This window comes from Netta rufina (assembly GCF_964035555.1).
Source record: "Netta rufina genome assembly, chromosome: 22".
NCBI classification, from domain to species: Eukaryota; Metazoa; Chordata; class Aves; order Anseriformes; family Anatidae; genus Netta; species Netta rufina.
Genome location: NC_140146.1, coordinates 6,774,904 through 6,799,575, shown reverse-complemented (window position 1 = coordinate 6,799,575; position 24,672 = coordinate 6,774,904). Strand labels below are relative to the sequence as shown.

General features: G+C 46.4%; 1 protein-coding gene across 5 annotated transcripts in view; it reads left to right on the top strand.

The window, feature by feature from the left end:
- The window catches only part of RERE (arginine-glutamic acid dipeptide repeats), a 222,880-nt gene extending 200,753 nt beyond the window's left edge, over window positions 1-22,127 (top strand). For 3 of the 5 annotated variants that reach the window (XM_084300169.1, XM_084300170.1, XM_084300173.1), the window contains 11 exons: window positions 5,340-5,502; window positions 7,319-7,411; window positions 8,177-8,376; window positions 9,369-9,530; window positions 10,957-11,070; window positions 11,726-13,110; window positions 13,671-13,893; window positions 15,069-15,792; window positions 17,415-17,561; window positions 17,800-17,980; window positions 19,053-22,127. In XM_084300169.1, coding sequence (XP_084156295.1) covers window positions 5,340-5,502; window positions 7,319-7,411; window positions 8,177-8,376; window positions 9,369-9,530; window positions 10,957-11,070; window positions 11,726-13,110; window positions 13,671-13,893; window positions 15,069-15,792; window positions 17,415-17,561; window positions 17,800-17,980; window positions 19,053-19,086 — 3,426 coding nt within the window. In that variant the 3' untranslated portion in view covers window positions 19,087-22,127. The remainder of the gene's footprint in view (window positions 1-5,339; window positions 5,503-7,318; window positions 7,412-8,176; window positions 8,377-9,368; window positions 9,531-10,956; window positions 11,071-11,725; window positions 13,111-13,670; window positions 13,894-15,068; window positions 15,793-17,414; window positions 17,562-17,799; window positions 17,981-19,052) is intronic. The other 2 variants (XM_084300172.1, XM_084300171.1) reach the window with 2 other exon arrangements.
- Window positions 22,128-24,672: the final 2,545 nt, after the last annotated feature.

Genomic DNA, 24,672 nt, shown 5'->3' with positions numbered 1-24,672 from the left:
ACAAAATGAAACCCAGAAGCTACAGATGGAGCCTCAGCTGGGTTCCCAGGGAAGTCTGTGACTGTTCCTCTGTTTGGGATGAATCGAGAGTTTGGCAAAAAATCCCAAAGACTTATCCTGGGTTCCTTATACACCGATACCCTCTGCTGCTTCCCACTTGGCCAGACAGTCTTGTCAGGAGTTTGAAATCCAAAACGAGCCCGAGGAGCTTATCTCGGCGTATGCAGAACAAGAACCAGATTATTAGGACAGCCAGGCTTCTCCTAAAACTGTCGGTAGAGCTCTTAGCAGAGCCAGCTGCGTTGCCGTCCAAAAGATAAAACACCAAGCTGCAGATAAAACACCGAGGCTTTCAAAATGTGCAAGAGAACCGAGACCTGCGGGATGTTCTTCGGAAGCACCACGCGATTTTTAATACGTGCTTTGTAGCCTCGGTAAAATACTGCTTGGGTTTTTAAAGTCCCTCTTAACATTCAGTAATGTTTCAGACCGATGCAGTGCTCCTGTGCGCCGAAGGTGGGCATTAATCAGTGCTACTGAACAAGCTGCTGAGACTTATTGCTTAATTAGAACATATGCAAACCCATTTGTCACAGCTGACAGAGGCACCCAGGCCGAGCACGCAGCTGTAAAAACGCCGAGGTCCGACCCTGCTGAACTGAACCTCGGTGCCGCGCTTCCTTGGCCCTGCTGTGGTTTTTCTGTACTCGGTCTCCTCCAATTTGGGGCACGGAGATGTGTGTGATGGGGGCACCGATCCCTCCTGGGCTGTGTCGGGGTCGGGAAGCTTCAGGATGCTGGGCTGGGGTGCTAGGAAGCTGCCATTTCACAGGGCTGGGCATGGGTAGCCCCTTGCCTTGATTTTCTCCCCTTGTTTCGATTTGCCCCCGTCTCGCTTTGCCCCCTGGCACCCAGACACTTGAGCAGATGCTCCCACCAGCACTGGTCGTGCCCAGGGGGCTCAGTGCACGAGGAAGGTGCTGGAGACTCTTTTCACCACGGGACCTGCGTTGAAGTGGCCTGAGTGAGTAAAATCGGGCTGCATTGCAGGAAGATGGTGAATTCATTACAACCACAGCTGGACAAGCTGCTCCCCTCCTGCTGCCCTGCCTGCCCCTATGGCCCCCAAAAGGAGTTGTTGTTTACCTCTTCTGTTTAATTACAGTCGAGCTACCCCCCTCCCCGATTATTTTTTTTTTTTCTCCTCCTGACAGAGCTGGGCCCTGGGGAAATTAACCAGCAATTATTGTGTTTGCTCACTCTGTTTTGCCGTAACAGATACTTGAAGGTAAGTTGATGCATTCGTGCCAGCGCTGTAGGAGCGGGCTGCTGCAGCGGGGCTGCCGGGGCCTCTCACAGCAGCAGCGAGCACACAGTGTTAATCCTGTGTTTACCTAAGGCAAGACTAAACACAAACACAGGGCACAGCTTGTACTGTGTATTTTACATTTGAAAACTGCTGATAAGAAGTGAGAAGGCAGGGCAGGCCGCGCTCTGCCTGCTGGCAGTTTGGGAAAGGCGGGGAAGAGTTAACCAGGGCTGCCCTGCTGTCCTGCAACGTGGCTGCAGAGCTGGGCTGAGCTGCTAAATGTTTTAGCAAGGTGAGGGCAGGGGATGGAACTGGTGGGGGAGAGGTCAGAAGGGTGCCCTGGTGCCAAGGAATTAATCCTGGCTCCAGAGCCAAACTGCAGAGGAAGCCGTGCTGCTGTCGGCTGCTGATGGAGTGGATCTGAACCGTTCCTTTCTCTTTAAACATAATCCCCAGCACAGATGTAAAAGGAGATGAAGCATGACTTTCTTCTGTGTGCCTACAACGTGGGGTGAAATGGCCTTGGCAGGAGAAGGCAGGAGATTTGAGGAGCTGTGAGCTCCAGAGGGGTTTCAAAATTGATGAAAGCTGAACCTGGCGAGGAGCACGGCCCCTCTGTCAGGAGCCTTCGGGAGGGAAGGTAGCGATAAAGTCCTGAGTGAACTTGGGGTGCTTTGAGAGGCACTTCGGTGAGTGCTGGTGTTGCTCACTTTCACCTGCGTTGAGGGTTGCTTTAGCGTGGTGTTGGTCCCAGAGCTTGATGCAACAGGGACACATATTGGTTGTAGGCAGGAGAAGAGGGCAATGGAAGCAATCAAAGGGTCCTTCTTGCAAAAGCAGCCTCCTCTGGCCAGTCTGCGCCCTTCAGGCTGCTGGAATGGTCAGGGGATGACCCTCAGGGCATGCAGCCCTCCAAAACCTCCCGTGCAATTTGTGTTCCTCCTCCTCCATCAACCAAGACCTCACCTCAGGTGGCGGTCACCTCGGCAGTCTCCTCCCTTCCTTAATCTATCCCCGGGGTTTGGCAGTGTTGGGGTCTCAAGTTGGGGACGTGCTGGTGCAGCAGAGATGGTTTGGTGAGCTTTACCTGGTGTGTTTTTAGCACACTGCGAGGTGCCGAGTGTGGCAGCTGCGAGACCTCGCGGAGAGGTGAGGGGAGCTCGCCGGGAGCCAAACGATCATTACAGGCCGTTCATGTCAGCAGCATTTATGCTCCTCTGTTTGCTTGCAAGCAAAAACAGCAGCTAATTTGCAAGGCTGCCTTTTGTAAAAGGGCCTTTTGATCAATGCTCGCCTGTGTTAATGTTTCAGTAGGCTATTGATTTCTGCAGCAGCTTTTGTTCCCTGAATTTATGTGCGATGGGTTTTGGCGGCGCACGCTCTGCATGTTTGATTAACGTTCATTTGACTTCCCTTGCAGCGAAGCTGGGAGCTGTTTTCCTCCCTCTTTGGAGAACCAAAGCTCTCCCGACACAGCCCTTTGTGCTCGAGCTGCTGCCACCCATGCAGTCACCAGGACGCGTTTCTAATCCTTGCAGGCTCGCTCCACTCCAGCCTTTAATCCCGTAGGTAGACAATGTAGTAGCAGATAGCCAGGTGGCTGAGAAGAGCTGGCGTGGAGTTTTTCCAGCGTAGCCCGTCTGCCCTGTGTGGATCACTCTGCCATTTTCTCTCCGTGCTTCCTCTTTGGCTTCTCCTCCTCCGGCTTTGTCAGAAAGTTGAGTCATTCGCTGAGTCACGTCGCTGCAGCAGTCTGATAATAAATTAAATATTCTCCGGTCATTTCGCAGGTTCGGATTTCAGAGATGCAGCAAAATTAATTGTTGAATTCAACTTCTGTTTCAGCTTTATCAGCACGGCCGAGAGCATGGTTTTGAGAGGGTCTCAGGGGGGTAAAAGTGTTGTGATGATGAAACTGGCATTTTTCATAAATATACCCCATTTCTTTCTTTTTTTTTTTATGCTTGTTTTATGATGCAGCACATGCGTAAGTTGTTAACCCCCCCTTGGGACCTGATGGGTTTGCGACGTGTAAATAGAGCTCCGATAGGTTCCCACTTCTCTTTTATGATGGGAAGAAAACAGATTGGTTTGCACTCCGCCGTTGCCATATGTCAGAGGACACGTTAATTCACTGACGTGCAGACAGGGGATTTACTGACTTGTTCCTTGGTGCTGACACCTGAGGTTTGATAGAAACGGATGGATGGAGGGATGGATAAACTGGCTGCTGTCGTTTCCAAGAGACTTTCTGCCACCGAAAATCACTGCGGGAGCTTTTCTGCAGAGCTTCGCCTGCCTCCTGGCTCAGGTCGTAGCCTCAGTTTGACAAACAGTTGTGCTGGTGGACTTTGAGCCCACTTTTAATGAAGCAAAATGGCATTTCTAAAGCAAACACACGGGGCTGAGCACGCAGCAGCACAGCACGGTGCTGCGTGTCAGGACTCCGCGTTCCTCCTCGACCTGCCACGGCTTGAGTGCTCGTCGCCAGCCGGTGCCTTTGAACATCTGCAGCCTGTACCCATTTCCCTCCTGGGTTTTAGAGTATCTTCAGTAAAAGATTGATTTTTTCGTTAGGGTTTTTGTCCTTTAGAGTGTAGAACTGGGTGTAACGATGCGCTTTCATCACTTCTCCCCGCCAAGCACCGCTCTGGGTAGGATTTGGTGTGAATATCATCCAAGGTCTGCGGTGGAGATGAGCAGCATCAGTCCCGGTCTGTAGCGGAGCAGATTAAAAACGCATCTCCGTGCCTTTCACCAGAAATCAGAACTGCGGTTGTGCTCTTTCCTGGTGCTTCTATTTTTAAATGAGGCATTGATATAACTCCTAAGTGTCTCAAATGTCAGCAGTTAACGTCTAGAACAACATCCTCCTTTTGTCTTACAAGTGTTTTGGCGTTACAGATGTTAGTTATGGCTGTAATTGCTTGTTTGAGGCCCTTGGGAGAGTTTGGATTAAGGGTGTGTCTTTATTAGAGTCAACTTGAGTGATCTGCCCAGAGTAAAGGCTGCAGGATTTCCCCACAGAGAGCGGGCTGAGGTTATGTTATTAGATCACATAAAATGCAGTTCAAAGGCACCCTTTTTGTGGGCAATTCAGGTATGTTTGTTCTGATGTTGATTTTTTAAGGGGCTGGTTAGAACTTCTCCGCTTCCTCTTGCGACTTAAAAGAAACAACACCTTTTTACCTTAGAGGCAGACAAGTCGCCAGGAAATGATGGGGTTTCAAAGTAAGAGAAAAGAGATTAAAACCACATGCTGTTCTTTGGTTCCGCGTCGCATCCGCTAGTTTGAATGGCAGCCGCTCCAGTTTTTGAATGTAAGCCAGGTTCATTATGCTATGGAATTATCGCTCATTTCTCTAGGTGAGCTCTTTTAACTGCTTAATTAATTTAGATGTGGGCATATATATTCAAATTAAAACACGATTTGCTGCGGTATGGTTGAGTGTTATGGTTGTAGACTTCTGCTGAATGTGTTTTTATTCTAACTTTCAGCTCCTTAAGCAGCAATCTGGTAAAAATACCTGTATGCACAATGTAGGTTGGCAAAATGGCCGTGTCTGTTTGCATCGATCCTTCCTCTTTCTGTAAATACCAGAGAATTTGTGGCAGTTCTCGGGGTTTTGTTCTGACAGCTACTGAAAGATGGTACCGGTGTGGACGCAGAGCCTCCCGTGTGTGCAGGATGCTGCAGCAAAGCAAGGGCACCCCCTTCTGAACTGCTGAGCCCAGCAGTGCCAGCAGCATCCAGGGCAGGCTGGAGACCTCAGCACCCCCATCCTTCCTCGTAAAGGATGAGGAGGTAGAGGGGGGTGAGGAGGTACTTGCTTCCTTCTGTTCCTTCCCTGCCAAAAGCAAGCAAAAAACGGTGAGGGTTTTTCTGTTGGATCTAAGGAATTCTTTTGTCTGGCTGAAATGCATCATGAGATACAGAAATACACGTGCACGTCTATAGAGCGAAAGGAAGGAAAAAAGCTGACAAACCAGGCTTGCGTGCCCCTCTAACATATTCCTTCTGTATTTGCAGGGAGAACTAATCACCTTCTATTACTATTGGAAGAAAACCCCTGAAGCAGCAAGTTCTCGAGCCCACCGTAGGCATCGAAGACAGGCTGTGTTTCGGAGAATTAAAACTCGAACTGCTTCCACTCCAGTCAACACTCCCTCCAGGCCCCCCTCCAGCGAATTCTGTAAGTGGAAGCTAAAAGCAATGCATTTATCTTTGTTTAGATGCAGGGAGCAACAGTAATGTAATGGTGCTGTACCTCCGAGTGAACGCAGCAAGGAAATGGAGTTCAGGCAGCTGCCCTCTCCTGTTCCTATATGATTATGCTGGAATGTGGTAGGCGGCTTTGATCAGCAAGTGCTGTGTACTGAATTGTCTTGGCTTTGTGTTGCACTTTCTCCAGGCCTATTACGGTAATGGGAATGAGAAAATGTAAAAAAGAAGGGAGCCCTATCCCTTTTCATCCTTCCTTGGTGACCCGTACCTTCTGCTTCATCGCGGTCTGTGCTGCAGTCAGCACTCCTGTATCGGCGCCTGGCTGAGAAGTACTTCAGCCTCGATTGAAGCAGAAGGTTCTAAACAAAGAATAATTACCCAAACCAGTGAAATGTGCTGTGCTGCAGAGGATTATGATTAGTAATGTCCGTATGGATACACCAACCTATACCCTTACATGAAAGGGTGAGGTTACCCCGTGAGTTCGAAGGTTTTCTGTGAACTAAACCCAGCACCTTCTAAAGAAAAGGCACTACCTGGAGGTCTAGAGTTGGCCCAGTCTTATTCATAGAGGGAGGTAGAGGATGTGGTGAGCAAGGCAAGACAGAGAATTGTGGAGAGGGTAGCGGTGAGGTAATAGAGACAGCTATTAGCTGCTCTGTGCTGAAGGTGATAGGATTTATTGCTGCTTTCTGTGCACGCAAGTGTGGATCTTGACTCTTACCAGCTCGATCCAAGACACTCAGCACTTCATGTGGCTGAAAGCTCCCATCCATATGCAGCTGACTGCAGAATAAGAATAAAAATTGAGTAAAAGAAACCAAGTTCTAGCCTGATGTTAATTTTGCAGTCAAGGTTTAAACACCTGCGAGAATGAGTGTAGAAAATGTGGTAGTGCCAGCAGCTGGTGTTGCTAAATGGACCCTGCGTTGATTAGAAGGGTAATGAGTTGATGACAAGCACTGGTGGCAAGTGCTGTAACTCCCTGTAATGTGCATGTATGACAAAGTATCCTCTCAAAACCTTTAGAAAAACACTATTCTTGCATCAAGGAATTATTTTCTAATTAAAGATGTGAACAAAAGAAGCCACGCATCAGAATGATATCCTAGACAGGGTTTTGTGCTTATGAGAAATTATAGATCCATTCCATTGTGAATTTATAGCAAGTGGCTAGAAAAAAGCAGTACTCTCTGTAAGGAAGGATTTTGTTGCAAGTTGTTTTAGAAGATGAGGGAGGGTACAGTTTTTGTGGTGGCTGCAGATTTTCAGTGGTTTAGGTGTACAACAGCAGGCCCCATCTGATTTTGAAGATGAAGTTTAAAAACAAAATAAAAACCAGAAAGGCAACCACGGTGTCTGTCCATGAAGTCTAATGAGCTATGAGTTAGATACAGAATATTGTTTGATTGTAAATTTGACTGGTTTTAGGTGCAAACCTCCTTTCTCTCGTAAACTGTGCTTTAAGAATACAGCTTCCCTCAGCAGCACGAACAGTATTTGAACAACTTAATTGGAAAAGTATCATATAGTGAATCAAAAGTTCTGTGGATTGTATCATTTGATGCATTCCTGGAATGCTTTTTAATCTGTAGGCTGACCAGCCCTGTCCTTGTTAGTCTGCAAAATCTGATAGGATGGTCGGCCAAGGCAGGGTGATTACAGGAAGGCACAGACCTTATGCAAGAAGTATCATATTAATGGCTATTTCAGCCAGGTAGGCAGAAACAGAAGATCATGCTGAATCTTTTTCCTTCTTCTCTCCTTGTTCTTTACTTACTCAGTGGACTTGAGCTCGGCCAGTGAAGATGACTTCGACAGCGAGGACAGTGAGCAGGAGCTGAAGGGCTACGCCTGCCGCCACTGCTTCACAACCAGTACGTCCTGACTCATTGCTCTATTTCCCTCCCATCTGCTGCCACTTATCTGATGCAGGTTCATCCAAGCCAGAGCAGTTCTTGTGCATGTACAGATGTTCAAAAATGGGGTTGAATCAGCCAAAATAGGCAGCATTCATAGCAGAGTTAATCATGATTTACCATCGCAAATTACTATTGCAGTGACAGAGGAGAGTCTTGGGAAGTAACCATTTAGACAGTAAAATCTACTGCTGTAAACAGAGTTCTTTATATAATCCATTTGTGATATAGCAAATCGACATTGGACTGTGACTGTCACATACAAAAGTTAATAATACTGCACCAGTGCTCTTCTGCAGTAGCTTCTTTCCTGTAAGTGTTCCAGATGTTTGGGCACATGCACGGTGTGGTGAAAGCCCCAATGTAAGGAAAGGAAATGAGAAGTTCACAGCTCACTTCTCTTCTAGAAGCCACAGCTTTGGAGAAGAGTAGCTGCCTTTTAGTTCCCAGGGAGAGCAGCTGAGACTTGTTATTTTCAAAGATATAGTTGCTTAAGTGAACAGTTTTTAAATTGAGCACTGAAGGAGATGTGTGCTGGAAGACAGACTAAGCCTGCAACAAGACAAAGTTCTCCAGGACTTAGCTGCCTATAGAAAAGCAGATACTTTTCTGGTTGTTGTGTGCCTTTCTTCTTTTCTCTTTTTTTCCTTCAAATAATGTAATTTGCTTGTGCTGAATATCTAGTAGATTTCATTTCTAAGCTGTCACTTTTCCTGCCCCAAGCCTCCAAGGACTGGCACCACGGCGGCCGAGAAAACATCTTACTGTGCACCGATTGTCGCATTCACTTCAAAAAGTACGGAGAGCTGCCGCCCATTGAGAAACCCGTAGACCCTCCACCCTTTATGTTTAAGCCTGTCAAAGAGGAAGATGATGGACTTAGTGGAAAGCATAGCATGAGGACAAGGCGGAGTCGAGGCTCGGTAGGCTTAACACCTTTGGTTCCTTCACATTTCATCTTCTGTAAAGAGGAGGTGTTGGCTGGAGGAAGGTGGCCTGAAACAACCGTTGTTTCCTCTTTTGTGCATGTTTGCCATGGCATGTGCTTTCATTACAGATTTTGTACCATTTTACCCTTCCAGCTGGGTCTGAGGTAAACCTTTGGGCTTATTTTAAAGGAAGAGCTTTAAAAACTTCAGTGCTATTCATGTGGTCCCACTGGAGTTAGTCTCTTGCCTGCAGACAGCTGTTGTTGGTTCCTGTGGTTATTGTGCTCTGTCAGAGCGGTTTTACTTGCTGTGAAATGCCAAGATCCTTCCTGTGTGCAAGTCACTTGTGAGAACTTGGATGGCAGCTCTGGCTAATTTAATGTTTGCTTTGAGTTTGTGGTGATGGCTTTTGTTCCTTGCCCTCCCCTCTCCGTTGTTCTGATCTTGCTGATATGACCATTGCTTCTCAATACCTTCTGAGGCTATGTAATCAGGTAAGGTTGGCTTCATTGGTTTTATGGTAGCCTGTCACCGAAAAAACTGCTACACTGGGAGGGAAACAGCATTAATTATTGGATAGACTTCTGGACAACGGATAGACTTCTTTTATGGAACATCAGGGTCCCCTCCACCCATCCCCTGTGTGTGGATGCACACTTACAAACCTGCGTGCACATTTTATGAAGAAAATTCATCATGCAAACAGCAGCATCCGTGGGAACATCTTTATACTGTTCTCATGTCTCCCAGACACTACTGAATAAAATAACCAGTGTTTAATATGCATGGGCATATTAAGGATTTGCCTCCTCTACTTTTAAGCCCAGATGAACTTCCAGGGAAAAACTGCAGAAAGGTTCAGTGCTCTTGGTTTTTCATCTTTCAAGTTCTTACCAGGAATGTACCATCTACGTTTTTTCTGTAAGACACAAGAAAATAAGAAGTTGGACAAGTGTTAACTTGGTTTATTTTTGTTACACAAATAGATGTCTACACTACGTAGTGGTCGTAAAAAGCAGCCAGCCAGCCCTGATGGTAGAGCCTCACCTATTAATGAAGACATCCGCTCCAGTGGCCGCAACTCTCCCAGTGCTGCCAGCACCTCCAGTAATGACAGCAAAGCAGATTCGGTGAAGAAGTCCACCAAGGTAAAATTTCCCCCTTCTTTTGCATTAGGGCTGGACACCTGAGGCCCCTTCAACTGGCTAAATAAGATGCAGATTCTAGCAGGCCAGGGAATCTATCAGTGACCTAGAAATTCCTACTTGTATACATAAGCAAAAGATGTAATGGTAAGCATCTGACTGATGCTTTGTTCCTGTGCTTGTGGATGTGTAGCGATAAAAGCTGTTGAAGTATCCCCACATAACCTTACTGCTTGCATGATAAACTAATCCTTCATTTTCAGATGCAAATGCAAGCATTAGGCTGATGGAGGTAATACAGATCAGCAATGTTATATCTGAGACAAGTAGACAGTTTTGTGTGTTTTTTTAAGCAGTACTTAATCTTTATTTATAAAGGAATATGAATATGTAGTAATTGAGACTACTTCTGGTACTGTTTTTCTGTATGCAATTTGCTTGATTTTCGGAGCAGGCTGACAGTTTAGTCTCTTTCAATAAGTGCCTTTCCAAGAGAGCACTGAAGAAACGCAGCTAGATGAAGAGGGAAGCTTGCATTAAGCACTGTAAATTGAAAGTAGCAAGTTAAATATTTGTTTTAAAGAGAAAAAAAAGGAGTGTGGGACAAGTTGTCACATGACAATACTGAAGACTTAGCAAATATGAAGGTAGGTTAGGTAATTGCAAGGTGTGTGAAAGCGTCCCAGGCCATTAAAGCAGGCAGGAATCTTGTAATAGCTACTCCCTGGTAGCCCTGTGTTTGAGGGGCTAAGCCTCTTAGAGTATCAGGAGTGAAGACCCTCATTTAGTAGAAGGAGGCTTATCTGGTACTCGTCTGCTGCAGAAATTCTTGCTTCATCCTCTGTTAACTGCTGGTGTTGGTCTCCTTTAGAGTACATTGAGCCAGCTGATCTGTTCTGACTTCTTGGTGAAACCGATTCTGCAAAGCTAAAGGTGGAAAGACAACTGTTCTGTGTAAAATATTCCTTTGCATTCAAAGCTTGAGACAATGTCCGTGTGCTGAGGAATGCTTTACATGTTACTTGTGCCTGCTAGTTTGTGTCAGAAATGTCTGCAGCCCAAACTGTCCCCTGGGTTTCTGCCTGCAGCAGTGAAATTGTAGCCTTGTTTCGAATCCTGGCTGAAGTTTGACCTCCAGAGGGAGTGGTTAGAGCATAATGTAGGTGAAGGGCTTCTGGGAGCTGCTGCTGGCAGATGGGGGAACGCAGCAGCAGCAGCTCCAGAACAGATTCCCCTGCAGCCTGTAATTGGACAGAGGTACATGTGTTAGGTTGGTGTCACATACTGACGATCCCAACTCCTGATTGGTTCTGCTCCCTAGGAGCCCTTCTCATTTATTTGTACTAAACATGATAGCTCTGCCTTGCATTCAGTTTAGTTTTGCGCTTCCATTACTGGTAACTGCTCTGTTTTGCTTCATTTGTGGCAGAAAATCAAGGAAGAGGTATCTTCTCCCCTCAAGAACTCCAAGAGGCAGCGGGAGAAGGCAGCGTCTGACACAGAGGAGCCGGACAGGTCCAGTGCCAAAAAATCCAAAACTCAAGTGAGTCCCGCAGAAGAGCATTCCCATTCTGGGGAACAGTTTCAGAGTGGGAGGGAGTGCAAAGCCACCAACAAACCAAAAACACAAAATCAATTTAAGCCACAGCAAATTGTTACTTAATCTGTGGCTAGAAAGCAACCCATATTGTAACGTGTTCCTTCTGCTGGAAAACTGTGGAACAACACAGGGTGAGTTCAGGAGTCTTTGTGTTTGTTTTAGGATCAGCCATATAGGTACGTAGGTGGTTTATTTCTAAACACATACACTCAGTTTGTTGTGTTTTTTTTTTTGTTTGTTTTTTTTTTAATTGGCATTTGTCTTTGCCTCTTCTGTAACAAGTTAGAAAAAAAAACACTGGAGTTATCTTAATTTAATGCTATCAGTGCTCAGTTGAATTACTTTTAGGTTGCCTTTTCAGTGCTTATCTGACAAGGTTCACTCCATGGATAGGAGTGTGTCCACTCCAGTCTGTCCATCTTTCTCCTGTACTGGGGAGCTGAGAGCTGACAGCGTACTGCAGTGGCATTGCCTCTGCTGCTTTAAGTCCTGTGAGATTCAGAGGGTGGTACTTGCCCTTCAGCATCCCTCACAGGCTGGTGGTGCTCTGTGTGCAGCTTTCTCACACACGCTGATTGCTTTTCCCTCTCTCCTGCAGGAGATCAGCCGGCCGAACTCTCCCTCGGAGGGCGAGGGCGAAGGCGAGAGCTCTGACAGCCGCAGCGTCAATGACGAGGGCAGCAGTGATCCCAAGGACATCGACCAGGACAACCGGAGCACGTCACCCAGCATCCCCAGCCCTCAAGACAATGAGAGCGACTCGGATTCCTCCGCTCAGCAGCAAGTGCTGCAGGCACAGCCTCAAGTGCTCCAGGCTCAGAGCAGCTCCGGCCAGGCTCCTCCTCCCACGCCACCGATATCGGCCCAGCTACCAGCAGCGCTGCCAGCAGCCTCGAGCGCTGCTGCGGCTCCGCCGCAGGTCTCGCCGTCGGCATCCCAGCCCCCCAGCCAGCCCCAGGCCCCCGCGCCACCACCTCCTCATTCTCACATCCAGCAAGCCCCCGCTTTACACCCGCAGAGACTGCCGTCGCCTCACCCGCCCCTGCAGCCTTTGAGCGTGGCTCAGAGCCAGCCTCCCCCTGCCTCCTCGCAGCCCCACTCGCAGCCTCCGCTCCACGGCCAGGCGCAGCCCGCCCCTCACAGCCTGCAGGCCCAGCCTCTCCTGCCTCATCCCGTGCCTCCCCAGCCGTTTTCGCTCCCCACTCAGTCGTCGCAGTCTCAGGTTCCCCTCCAGACCCAAGCGCCGTCCCATTCACACTCGGCTCTCCAGGTGCAGGTGGCTCAGCCCGCGCTGCCGGCCGCGACCCCGCTGCAGCAGGCGCAGCCTCCGCGGGAGCAGCCGCTGCCCCCCGCGCCCATGGCCATGCCTCACATCAAACCTCCCCCTACCACCCCGATCCCTCAGCTTCCCACCCCTCCGTCTCACAAGCACCCCCCTCATCTCTCCGGCCCTTCTCCGTTCTCCATGAACTCCAACTTGCCGCCGCCGCCTGCTCTCAAGCCCCTCAGCTCCCTCTCAACCCATCACCCTCCATCTGCGCACCCTCCGCCGTTGCAGCTGATGCCTCAGAGCCAGCCGCTGCAGTCGTCGCAAGCCCAGCCTCCCGTCCTGACACAGAGCCAGAGCCTCCCCCCAGCTGCCAGCCACCCCCCCTCCGGACTCCACCAGGTACCTTCCCAGCCGCCCTTTTCTCAGCACCCGTTTGTCCCCGGGGGCCCGCCTTCCATCACGCCTCCTTCTTGCCCCTCCACCTCCACGCCGCCCGCTGTGCCCGGCATCCCGCTGCAGACCTCCATCTCCACGTCAGCAGCTTCTAGTGGAAACGTGCCAGTGGTGACATCCTGCACGCTGCCACCCATTCAGATCAAGGAAGAAGTCCCAGATGAGGCTGAGGAACCAGAGAGCCCTCCTCCTCCACCCCGAAGTCCATCACCAGAGCCTACCGTGGTGGATACACCGAGTCACGCCAGTCAGTCGGCCAGGTATGGAGGTTGTCAGCAACCTTCTTAATTCCTCCCTTAATGCGCCGTCTTTCCTTGTACGTATGCTTTTTGGGTACATCCATGTCTCTCTTGCTTGGTGTTCCAGTGAAGTTCAGGTATCTCTAACTGACCTGGAAGCAGAACCCACATTTAATTGCCTTCCTTTTGGGCAAGAAAAGAGTTTGTTAAAGGCTTCCTTCTACTGTACAGGCTCTGCCATTAAGCAGTGCCTGTGTTCCCTGCCACCCTTCCCAAAGATGGCTAAGATCAGAGGATTCAGATACGCCAACCTTCCTGCCTCCTATGTGTAGTTTTTGCCATAATGCTTCCTGAGTTGCATGAGTGGAGATTTTTCATGGTTAAATTCTCCTTTGTCTACTAGTTGTTGTCCTTTGGTTTGCTGATTTATTGGAAATCAACCAAAATCTTGTCTGTTTATGCTGTGGGAGAAACATTTTAAATGCACGTGAGAAATAAGCTTCTGTCAGAGTTGAGGCTCTTAAACCTGAGATTCTTGTACCCTTGACAGAGTTAAACCCTTCCCGTTTTGTTTCTCTCAGGTTCTATAAGCACCTGGACCGTGGCTACAACTCATGCTCAAGAACAGATTTGTACTTCATGCCTCTGGCAGGATCCAAACTGGCCAAGAAGCGAGAAGAGGCCATTGAAAAGGCCAAAAGGGAAGCAGAGCAGAAAGCAAGAGAAGAACGGGAAAGAGAGAAAGAAAAGGAGAAGGAAAGAGAAAGAGAACGGGAGCGGGAAAGAGAAGCAGAAAGGGCTGCGGTAAGTTTAGTTGTGGTTAAAAGCTGTTGGAGAGGGTTGGCGTGATAGGATCTGATCTGGATGGTCACTTTCTCCTCTTTAAGTTGGTGAGTTTCTACTCCCCATCCATTCTTGGCATGTGGGAAGCCAGTGCAGCTGGGCCTACTTGGGCCAAGCGTGTACATCACCTGCAGTGCGAGTTGGGGTATGAGAAGCAAGCCCTCCGCATGTGCAGATGTAATGAATTCTTTTGTGCAACTTCTGCTACCTTTGCAGTGCAGGCACGAGATTGCTGTCTGCTGAAAAGGGATCTGAAAGCTTTTTTAAATTTGAAGTAAACTTGATTAAAGGCACATTGCTTCTTTATCCTGGGAAGACCCAAACGCCAGTCTCAGTATAAAAAGCCAGTGCAGCTAATCCTTTTTTATTTTTTTGTGGCCTGTTGGAAAGGAATGATTACATCTGGGCCCACAGAATTGGGAGGTTGGTAATGCATTACTGATGCTGGAAAACAAGGTGCTGCAATCTTCCCAAGTGCTTTTCAGAGATGTGAATCATAGCTGTGTGTCTCTATAGAATGATAAAAGTGAGGGTGTAGCATCTGTCCATTAAGGGATATGTCATGTATGGGAACCTGGCTTTATTTAGGGGATACAAATCCTTGGAAAACTGCATGGGTAAACTGTGCTTATTGCCCTCCGCAGAAGCGCTGTGCTGCCCTTGTACAGGTGGGGAGAGCAGGATGCAGAGGAATTCCCGTAGAAGGAGTGGAATTTGTTGTGCTGCACATCGTGGAGATGAGTTTCCTTGGGTTTAGTAAGTTTTGGGATACAAGTGGGTTTGGAGAGCAGAGGAAGAACACGCTGCAAACAGGACCAGGTGTCTGCAGTGGCACGTAGCAGGCAGCCTTTGCCCAGAGCTGTGACGTGCACCACTGAGCTGCTTCTCTGCTAACTGTAAGGCAGTTAGTGAGCTTTGAGGCTGCCACTCCAAAGTAGCTATCTTATGGCCTTACAAGCTAGACAGAACCCATTTCCTCTCCAAAGCACAGTGGAGTGAGCACACGTAACAGGAGTCAGAAGGCTCAGCAGGCTGAACTTAGCCCCTCCTGGAGCCTGAAGCACAACAAGGGAAGTGCATGCTTGTGTTCTTAAGCCCGGTGTGTTGAACTAAAAATCCCTTTTTTTAAAAATCAGCAGAAGGTGTCCAGCTCCTCCCATGAAGGCCGTCTTGGGGAGTCTCAGCTCAGTGGGCCAGCACACATGAGACCTTCATTTGAACCTCCACCAACAACCATCGCTGCCGTGCCACCCTACATCGGTCCAGATACACCTGCTTTACGAACACTGAGCGAGTACGCCCGTCCTCACGTCATGTCACCAACAAACCGTAATCATCCCTTCTTTGTCCCCTTGAACCCCACCGATCCGCTTTTGGCCTACCACATGCCTGGCCTCTACAACGTGGACCCCACCATCCGGGAACGAGAGCTGCGAGAGCGGGAGATCCGGGAGCGAGAAATCCGGGAAAGGGAGTTGAGAGAGAGGATGAAACCTGGCTTTGAGGTGAAGCCCCCAGAGCTCGACGCACTGCACCCAGCAACTAACCCCATGGAGCATTTTGCCAGGCACGGTGCACTGACTATTCCCCCAACGGCAGGACCTCACCCGTTTGCTTCCTTCCACCCGGGTTTGAACCCGCTGGAAAGAGAGAGACTTGCACTGGCAGGCCCGCAGTTACGGCCTGAAATGAGCTACCCTGACAGACTGGCAGCAGAGAGAATACACGCCGAGCGGATGGCATCGCTGACAAATGACCCATTGGCACGGCTCCAGATGTTCAACGTCACGCCTCACCATCACCAACACTCACACATACATTCGCATTTACACCTACATCAGCAGGATCCTTTGCATCAAGGTGAGCCCCGGCACATGGGGAACCTCTCGTGAGCAGTAGAACTGGAATTCCATGTAACAAAATCTCTTTTTATTTTGTTTTTTGATATGACTTGACTTTTGAACAGTGTGAGGTTGTGATACCTGAAATGCAAAAAATGCAAACCATTGTTTTTTGGAAGGGTGCAGGGCAGTAGTTAGGAGCTTTTAAAAACACTGTGAGAAGAGACTTCCATCTCTAGCCATTTGACATGCCAACCACGTAGCTTGAGTTGATCTGAAATTGCCTGTCACAATTTTCAGAAGAACCATCTAAATTTATGGGTTGGCATCTTTTAGTTACGGTGCATACTTACGTGTAGAGAAGTTTTTCCCAAGGTATTTAATGGTGTCAAAAATGAATTGGTGCCTTGCTCATTTCTGAACTAAGCTATGTGGTTATTCCTCTGAGCATGCCAGGAGTCTGGCACTAAGCAGAATTTTTCTGGTTTTCTGGTAGTAGACTGGAGAGAACATAGCAAGCAAGGCATCAGGTGCAGTAGCAGCCAAGTAAGGAAGTGAAGGAAGTCCAAGTACTCGGAGCCTGGCTCCTGGTGCAGCTGGGTACAAGCGTACTGCTTGTGCAATAAATATAGCATGCTTTGCCTTGGAGCATATGCATTGAACATGGCTGGGATGTCTGCTTTTTGGAGCAGGGAAGGAATTGGAGTGCTGGTGCAGAAGCTGAGTTGTACAGTAAGGCAATCAGAGGTGTCTTGTGAGATGAAGTGGTGGGAGGGTTACAGGTGGGAGATGATAGCCGTGAGGATCAGCCTTCTGAAAGCCATCAGCTGTGGATTGTGCAAATTACGGACTGGCACAGTTTCAGGCAGGTTTCTATATCCCCTTGATAGCAGAAATTTGTCATAGATCATGTCTCTGGAAGGATCCTGTTGTTGGGTAACTCCTTTAACACCCCTCTGCAGGTAGCTCTAGATATTGCCCAGTTATTTGTTCTGAAACAATTCAGTGGTAGGTAGAGAGAAGAACAAGGGGCTGAGAGGTAAAGACTGAAGAGCAGATTGTTTTTTCAGTGACATAGCCTAAGGTGTTAGCCAAAAACCACTCTGAGCATATGGGGAAAATACAGTTACAGTAAGCAATCTTAAAAAAAAGTTGTACAGGGGAGAGATCTTGCAAGACCAAATAAAGTAAGAGCAGACTTTTTTAAGTCTTCGGTGTTAAACAGATTTCACTGCAACATCTCGATTTGCCTCTGTTAGTCTGAGCAGGTCAGATCACAGCCACTGCTGCAGTGTGCATGGGGACAGCAGCAGCAGTGTCTGAAAGTGAGAGTTTAGGTGGTTTTTCTATTTGATTTCTTTTTTTTTCCCTGTCACTTGGTGGATTTCTTTTTGTTGTTGAAATTGAAAGCCCTGTGTTGTTGCTGTGACAATTAAGACTGTTTGGCAAGCAGATGTCACTTCAAACACTTCAGGATAGAAAAGTGGGTTTCGAATTGGATGGAGCTAAGCTCCTGGTAATTACACGCCAGTTAGGCCAAATGCTGATCCTGCTCAAGTGGTAACAGGGCTTTTGATCTCCCAACAGTGAGTGTTGGTTCCCCAAGCAGTTGATTGCTTTCTTTCTTTGCTTCTTCTAAAGGTTCAGCAGGACCTGTTCACCCGCTGGTGGATCCTTTAGCAGCTGGACCCCATTTGGCACGCTTTCCCTACCCACCTGGGACCATCCCCAACCCATTGCTAGGACAGCCACCTCATGAGCATGAAATGCTCCGACATCCAGTCTTTGGTGAGAGCATTTTATGGTCCTTCTCGGAGGCTGCCCTTTGATCTGAACTGTCATCTTTTCCTCTGGGTCTTAGCATTTCCTAGGAGGGGGAGTTGGTGGAGTTGAGCTGTAACCCGAAGCTGGGTTTTGTTTTGGTGTGTTGGTTTGGGGGCAGAGGGTGGACAGCTCTGCAGACCTCATAGCAAAAAAAAAAAAACAAAAAACAGTGTTGGAAAGCATGCAGCTCTCTCTGTTTCAGGTACCCCTTACCCACGGGATCTGCCAGGTGCCATTCCACCTCCGATGTCGGCAGCCCACCAACTGCAGGCCATGCACGCCCAGTCAGCAGAGCTGCAAAGACTGGCAATGGAGCAGCAGTGGTTGCACGGGCATCCTCACATGCACGGTGGTCATCTACCAAGTCAGGAAGATTATTACAGGTGAGAGGTGCCACAAAGGCTTTTGGAGACTAAGAGGTGCTACGGCTTCTTTCACATTTCTCCACATTCCTTCTTTTTCTTTGTTTCCTGAATTACTTCCTCTCTTACTGGGTGCTGAGGTATTGTCCTGATGCACGCGGGGAGGATTGTGAAGCTGCAGTAAAACCTAATTTGGCACAGATGACAGAGCAGATTGAAAGCTAGGCCCAAATTATCGGCACAATACTTGAGCAGTTGAGTCATTTATTGCAGGATTACCTCCGACTGGTTTTAGTATGATTGCTGCCTCTACATTGCTGTTTCTTCTAGAGAGCAGTACAGGAGGGAGGTGGGTAAAAGTTTTATGAGTGGGAAGCGGTGAGGAATTCCATAAATCTGTTAAATTTTAAGAAATGATGAAAGGCAAAAGGAGGTTGAAATCTGTGAATAAAATCCTGGATTAACAGCTGAGAATGCCGAGGTGAATCACAGGAGTACTTTCTGCCTAGAACGCTGTATAGTATCGATAGCAGAGTGGTTCTCTTAGCCTGCCTTATCAGACACCACCTTATTTCCTGGTGGGCAATGGCCACTGAATGATATGTCAGCTAAGAAGAAAAAGCCTTCAGCACCTAGCAAAGGTCATTCCGCATGTCTGCGGGCTGTAAGGATATATAGGAAACAGCATATTAAATACCTGCCCTGCACTGCCTCGCTCTGATGTTTCCGTCCTTGCTTCTGCTCTCCAAAATTACCTGCTGGCCTTGCGCCGTGGGGGCAGCCAGCCTGCCTGAAGCTGACTGACATTTCACTTGCAGCTGCAGATAAAGCCAAAGCTTGATGAGCTGGCACTAGTGGTCTGGCTCACATGTAAGGAGCGCTTCGGTAGCGAAAGGTCATCGCTTCCTCCCACAGCAGACAGTGTTATCGCTGCTGTTACAGCGGTTCTCATTTTGTGCTGAAAGCTCAGAAGTCCTCTTGCAACCTCTGTTCCCTTCAGGGCAGCCAGGTGAGGTTAGCAGGAAGACAAGCTGTCACTGAAGTGTCATGACACCTCCTTCGTTTGTTAAAATGAGTTTTCTTTCTTTTTCAGTCGACTGAAGAAAGAAGGCGACAAACAGTTGTAATAAATTATTTATTTGTAATGCTGGCTATGGAAACCCCAGTCCTTGGGAAGGAGTGGAACATTTTTACATACAATAAGAGCTACAAAAGGAAAAGAATATCTTATAAAGATTTCTTTATATATTTAAAGCAGAAACAACCACCCAACAAGTAGAGACTTATCAGCATAGCATTCATTTGTAGAGAAGATTTCTCAAGACTGGTGTGGGTCTCCCTGCATGACAACGTATTCAGAAGCCTATTGAAAATACAGGACTGTGTGGAATATTCAGAGAACTTCCTGCAATCTTGTTTTTTTTCTTACTAGTTTGTTTTGAGTAGGTGCTAGAATCAGGTTCACAACACAAGTCACTGTGCGTGAAGAGACACTCAATGCATCTATAGCTATTTTAAAAAAAAAACAAGGATTGCAAGTAGGTGACATAACAAGCTCTGAATCCAAGTGCTATAATAATAAAAATCTACTTTTATTTTAATACATTGTAGGAAATCTTCATAATTTTAAAGAGAGCTCAGTTCTGCAGCATGGCTTTTTAAGTCTGTAAATAACTTTTTTGGGTAGAGGGGAGAAACAAAACAAAACAAAACTCCAGAAACGTTTATCTTGATTTTCAGTAACATCACAAGTTGTGAATTCCTACCTGGTATTGACAGAATACAGAGTTGATTTTTTAATAAAAAAATATATATAGTTATCCCTTTAATTAAAGGGAGCGATGGGTATCAATAATTTCAAATGGGTAAAAGCTTGAAATTTGGTTTGCTATCAACAATAAGCATTAAAGGGAGTTGCAGGGATAATGTTGCAAATGACTGTTTCTGTTCTTGGTTTTTGTTTTTTGTTTTTGTTAGTGTTACATCTCTCTGTTCTGCAGGTGATTTCTGTTGAGTTGGGTTTCTCAGCAGTACAGGTGTCCCTTGGAACCAGCTTACCCTTTTGATGCCTACTTCAAGGGTTAATTTTCAGTGTGGCCATAATAAACCTCTTTCCTATTACCTTTTTGACACGTAGTCTAACTACATTGGTTTTAGATTATCCCTTCTAGGATAAGCAAATGTTCAAAGAAATAATCTGTTCTAAAATCTTTTTTAAAATGCTCCTTGGCACAAACTAGTACAGCCAGAATTTTGTATGCATGTGCATATTTTTGGAGGATTTGCTCTTTCTGGCCTCTCGTGTTTGATACACTCTTAAGAAAAGAGGACTAGGCAACTCAGCGTTCTTAAAGTTGTTTTGCAGAGACCAGTCTGCATTTCTCTGACTGTTGAAATTTTGTTTTTTTGTAAGCAAAAACTTTTTAACTGCCGCCAGTTTTCTGTATCTCAGGAACTTATTAATGAACATTAATCAAAAACATGGACAGTAACATTTACTGACTCCCAAGCCTACGGGTCCATGCAGAATAACTCCTGTTGGCTAGTTCCCATGTGGATGGTGAAAGGAGAGGAGCACACAGAAGGCCAGTGAGCATTATTCTGGAGACGGCTCTGCTTACTGTCTAGGCAGAAAGGTTTTGTTTGGTTTTGTTTGCTTGGTTTTTACTGTTTTGCCACTTTTTTTTTTTTTTTTTTCTCCAGAGCAGAGGGTGATGCAACCAATGGACATCTGAATCTGTTGGCCATGTTTTCTGCTGGTGCATAACTTCCCCCATTCCCTCTCTCAACTCATGAGCACTCTATCTCTGCCGTCGTAGACTGTTAAATGTGATGGTTGTGTCATAGGACTGTACTGAGCCATGTTTGATAAGATTGTAGTTAATCATACGCTCTAATGGAAGGAAGGCATGGCACGCACGGTGCTTTGTCCACCGCATGGGTCTCGATCCAGAGCTGGTGTTAGTGCCCGAAGGTTATTGTTGGGCATTATAGTAACATCAATTTACAAATTAAAACCTTGCATCAGGTTATTCTAAGCCCATTTAAATTGAGAGTATACGAGAGAGGGAGAGGAGGATTTTATCCGTTGATGCTGACCTTTGTTTTCTCCATTCCAGATTTCTCAGTGCTCAGGAACTGCAGTAGCATTTAATCAGTTCCACCTGCTATGTGTGAACTCTCTGAAGGCGTTAGCAGGAACAGCTAGCATTTCTGACATTTGGAAGCCACGAGGTCAGTCTAGAGCCAAGGATGGTGAGGTTTTCTTCAGCCAATGCCTTTAGTCGGTGTCTGCAGTGATCAGGTGAATTAGGAACTAGTTTTCTTCTGAATAACGTTTTTAACTTTTGCTAAGGGGAGCAGCCAGTAAGATGGGTCTGCTCAGCAGAAAGCACACCTTCGTTGATTTTAAAGGTCCAATTAGGCATATTTCAGATAATTCTCCCCTCCCTGTTTTTACTGTGTGGAATTTGGGAGGTTGGAGGCATTCAGCCATTTCTTCTGAATCTTTTCTTCTGCTGTTATTTTTAGCTATCGTTATTCTTAAGAAAAATTTGCAAATTCCCTCTACTCCTCCCTCTTCTCTCTGTATCATTTTCAAAGCAATGAAGTATTGCTTTGCAATCTGAGTTCAAAAGCTATTCATCAATCTCACTTATTTGTTTCCAGATAAATATTACAATATTTTGGGGATTTTTTTTTTGCATCATTCAGCCAATAAGCACTGAAATTCTTCCATTTTAGACTTACGATTAACTACAACTTTACTTGCAGTGGCTTTTGAAGCCATCTTGCTGTTCGATGCCCTGTTAAAAACAACCCAGACCTTTTGATTTTCTTTAAGAGATCTCTCTTGTTTTTCCTCGGTTTTAAAAGTTTATTTTTTAATTTTGCTTTAGTGTTTTTGAAACGTCTCTCTTGTTCTATGTCGTCATGGTTGAGCTTGTTTCACTGCACCGTTAAAGCAGAGTGTACATTCTGACTGCTACATTTATATATATCTTGAAGCTTAATGTATATATGAGTAGTTTGCCATGGGATAACACAGTGTAAACAGAGTAGAAACCCAGAAATCGTGACTTCTGTGTTCTCTCCATTTGAGTATTTTGTAATTTTTTTGAAATATTTGTGGACATAAATAAAACCAAGCTACACTACAGCAGCCAGGTTTTGCCTGCAAGCGAAATGTGTCTGTTGATTGTTGTTAGTGGGAAGAAGAGTATTTTCATCTGGGCAATATGGGATGCTGGCACGGCCATCTTCTCAGTTTCAAAGCTTGTCTCGTCTCTTTCTTGGCTTTACTTTTCCTTCTGTGAGGTTATTTCATTTTTAATATACAGTACACAGAACACCAACATCATGTCCAGCTTTGGAGTATATTTTGCCTACCCGAGGCTCATTTATGCTCTGGGGCCATACTGTGCAACTTCAGCGTTTTTTTCCCTGAGGTTGAGAAGTCAAATTGAAAAGAATGAATGTGTAAGGATGTTTTGGTTGTCATGACTTCAGGGGGTTTCTGTGTACAGTGGTAATACGTTGCAGCCACTGATCTGTTTGAGCACAAACAAGTAGTTAAAATGAAGTGTGTGGAGAAGCTCTCACTGCATCAACCAGTGAAGGGTAGAAGAACAGGATATTCAGTTCTACTCTATTGAAACAGCTTAGATGCTGTCATTTTCCTTTAATTTTGCTTATGAACCAAAGGTGTTGGAAAATGAGCCCTTTTGACTCACGAGGGTTAACCTTCAAATTAAATTAATAGTATACTATAGATGATCCAGTAGGTGAAATTTTTCCTGCCTCTTATTTTCTAAGAGACGTTACTTTGTGCCAGTGAAATCTTCTTGAACGTGACTGATACGGGGCTCGTGAGAGATGCATTCCAAAGCAATGATAATTGCGGGGAGGAGGGTGCACAATAACTCATTGTCTATTCATTGCTTGCTGAAAAGCTAAAATTTGCTTTCAAATTGCATACACTTCTGTGTTTGTGTACGTTTGTAATGGCTCCCTGCCCTCTGTCTATCAAGGATTATAATGTGTTTGTATGAGCTAGCTGTTTGGGTGTTCCGTATTTGCAGTTCGTGATAATCGGTGTCTCCAAAGCTTAGGAAAACGTCGTGCTGCTGCAGAGAGAGGTGGTGAGTATCTTTGCAGAATAAATGTTTGGTTAAAAAAGGAGACAGTAAGGCTGCGTTCTGGATCTGTTCCTCCTTTGTGTTTGCTAAATGATTTTTCAGAAATAGTGAGGTGTCCTGACTCCAGTTCAAGCTAATGAGTGCTCTCAGTGTGGTAAGAAAAGAGTGCCCTGTTGTTTGAGCACTCTTGAAGCAGACGGAGCAGTTGCAGACAAATTGCAAAGGAGTTTGGAGCTGCATATTTCAAGAGTCTGCTCTATTTATACCCTGTGGCATTTTGTAAGGGGAAGGTCAATTCTGTCTACTGGAAATAGCTTCTGAAAGTGCTTTCTCTAAGCCCGGCTTGAACATGTGCCATGGTATTTATTTCGACATATTTTATTTATTTCTTTTTTTAATTTCTTGTACTTAACATAGAACTCGAATGGGCTGAGGCTGCCCTCCGTTGCTACAGGTTGTTGAGTTTCCAGCCTTGAAATGTTGAACCCTACAGGGACAAGGCCAAAGAGGATTTTTATTACTGCATAAATTGAACGATAAAGTTCCTATTGCAGTGTTGGTCTTGTGTTAATGATGCCTTGGCATTACAAGGCTAGAGAGCCGTCCATCACATGGCTGTGTTACAGGTACATTACCAGATTTCATTCTAAAGTCATGTCAGCTGTAAAAAGTAACATGGGCAGCGAGGTTTCAGTCCTGTCTAGGCCGTGGGTAGCTTTTTACAACATATATTCGTTTAGGCCCGAGGAGAAAAGGTGAAGCCTGGTGTTTTGTTTGGGAATTTGATTGTTCTGTTCTTTGAACATGGGAAAAAAGGTAGCTTGTCGTGTTGCCTGGCGTGAGATTTCTTTGTAGGAGTTTCTATGCATTGGGTTTGGTCCCTGAAGATGTTAAAGTGAATGTGTTTTAGGCAGTAGTAGCAGGAGGCGGAAAGGAGAGCAAGGGGAGGGAAAGCAGAGCAGCTTTTCACATGTATACGCACTATTAAATATTTGGTTTGCTGTAATCACTCTAGTAAACAGCAGCAAAATCTGCACTCTAGGCAAGTGATTAAGTTCTTAGTTTTCCTTTGCTTTTGATGACGGTGGAAATGAATGCATTGAATGTTTGGAACAGTTTGTTTACAGCCATCAAAATGGCTGGGAGCCTGAGGAGGGCACACTCGCCTGTCCTGTGGCACGTTCTGCCCTTGGTGGAGCAGCGAGCTTACTTGCCTGTCTCCTCTCAAAGCCTGAGACTAAGCCTGGTTTATGCCCAAATATTAAACTGAATTTGTTATTCCCAGCCTGGCACCTAGCAGGATTTTTGCCTGGGCCCTAAAGCTCTTTGTGCTTAGAGGTCTGAACTGGGGCACAGTACGGGCGGCAAGAAACAGGTCCTAAAGCTCCTTGTATTTAGAGGTCTGACCTGAGGTGCAGCATGGGAGGCATAAAAGTGGTATTTTAGGAGCTTTATCTACGCCAGGTGGGACACTTTGGGGCTGGGGAGGGGATTTTTCCTCACAGGGTGGTGCCCTGCTCGCAGCTGGGGCTGTGAGGACCTGACAAGCCACACCTGGGCCCAGGCCTGGAAGGT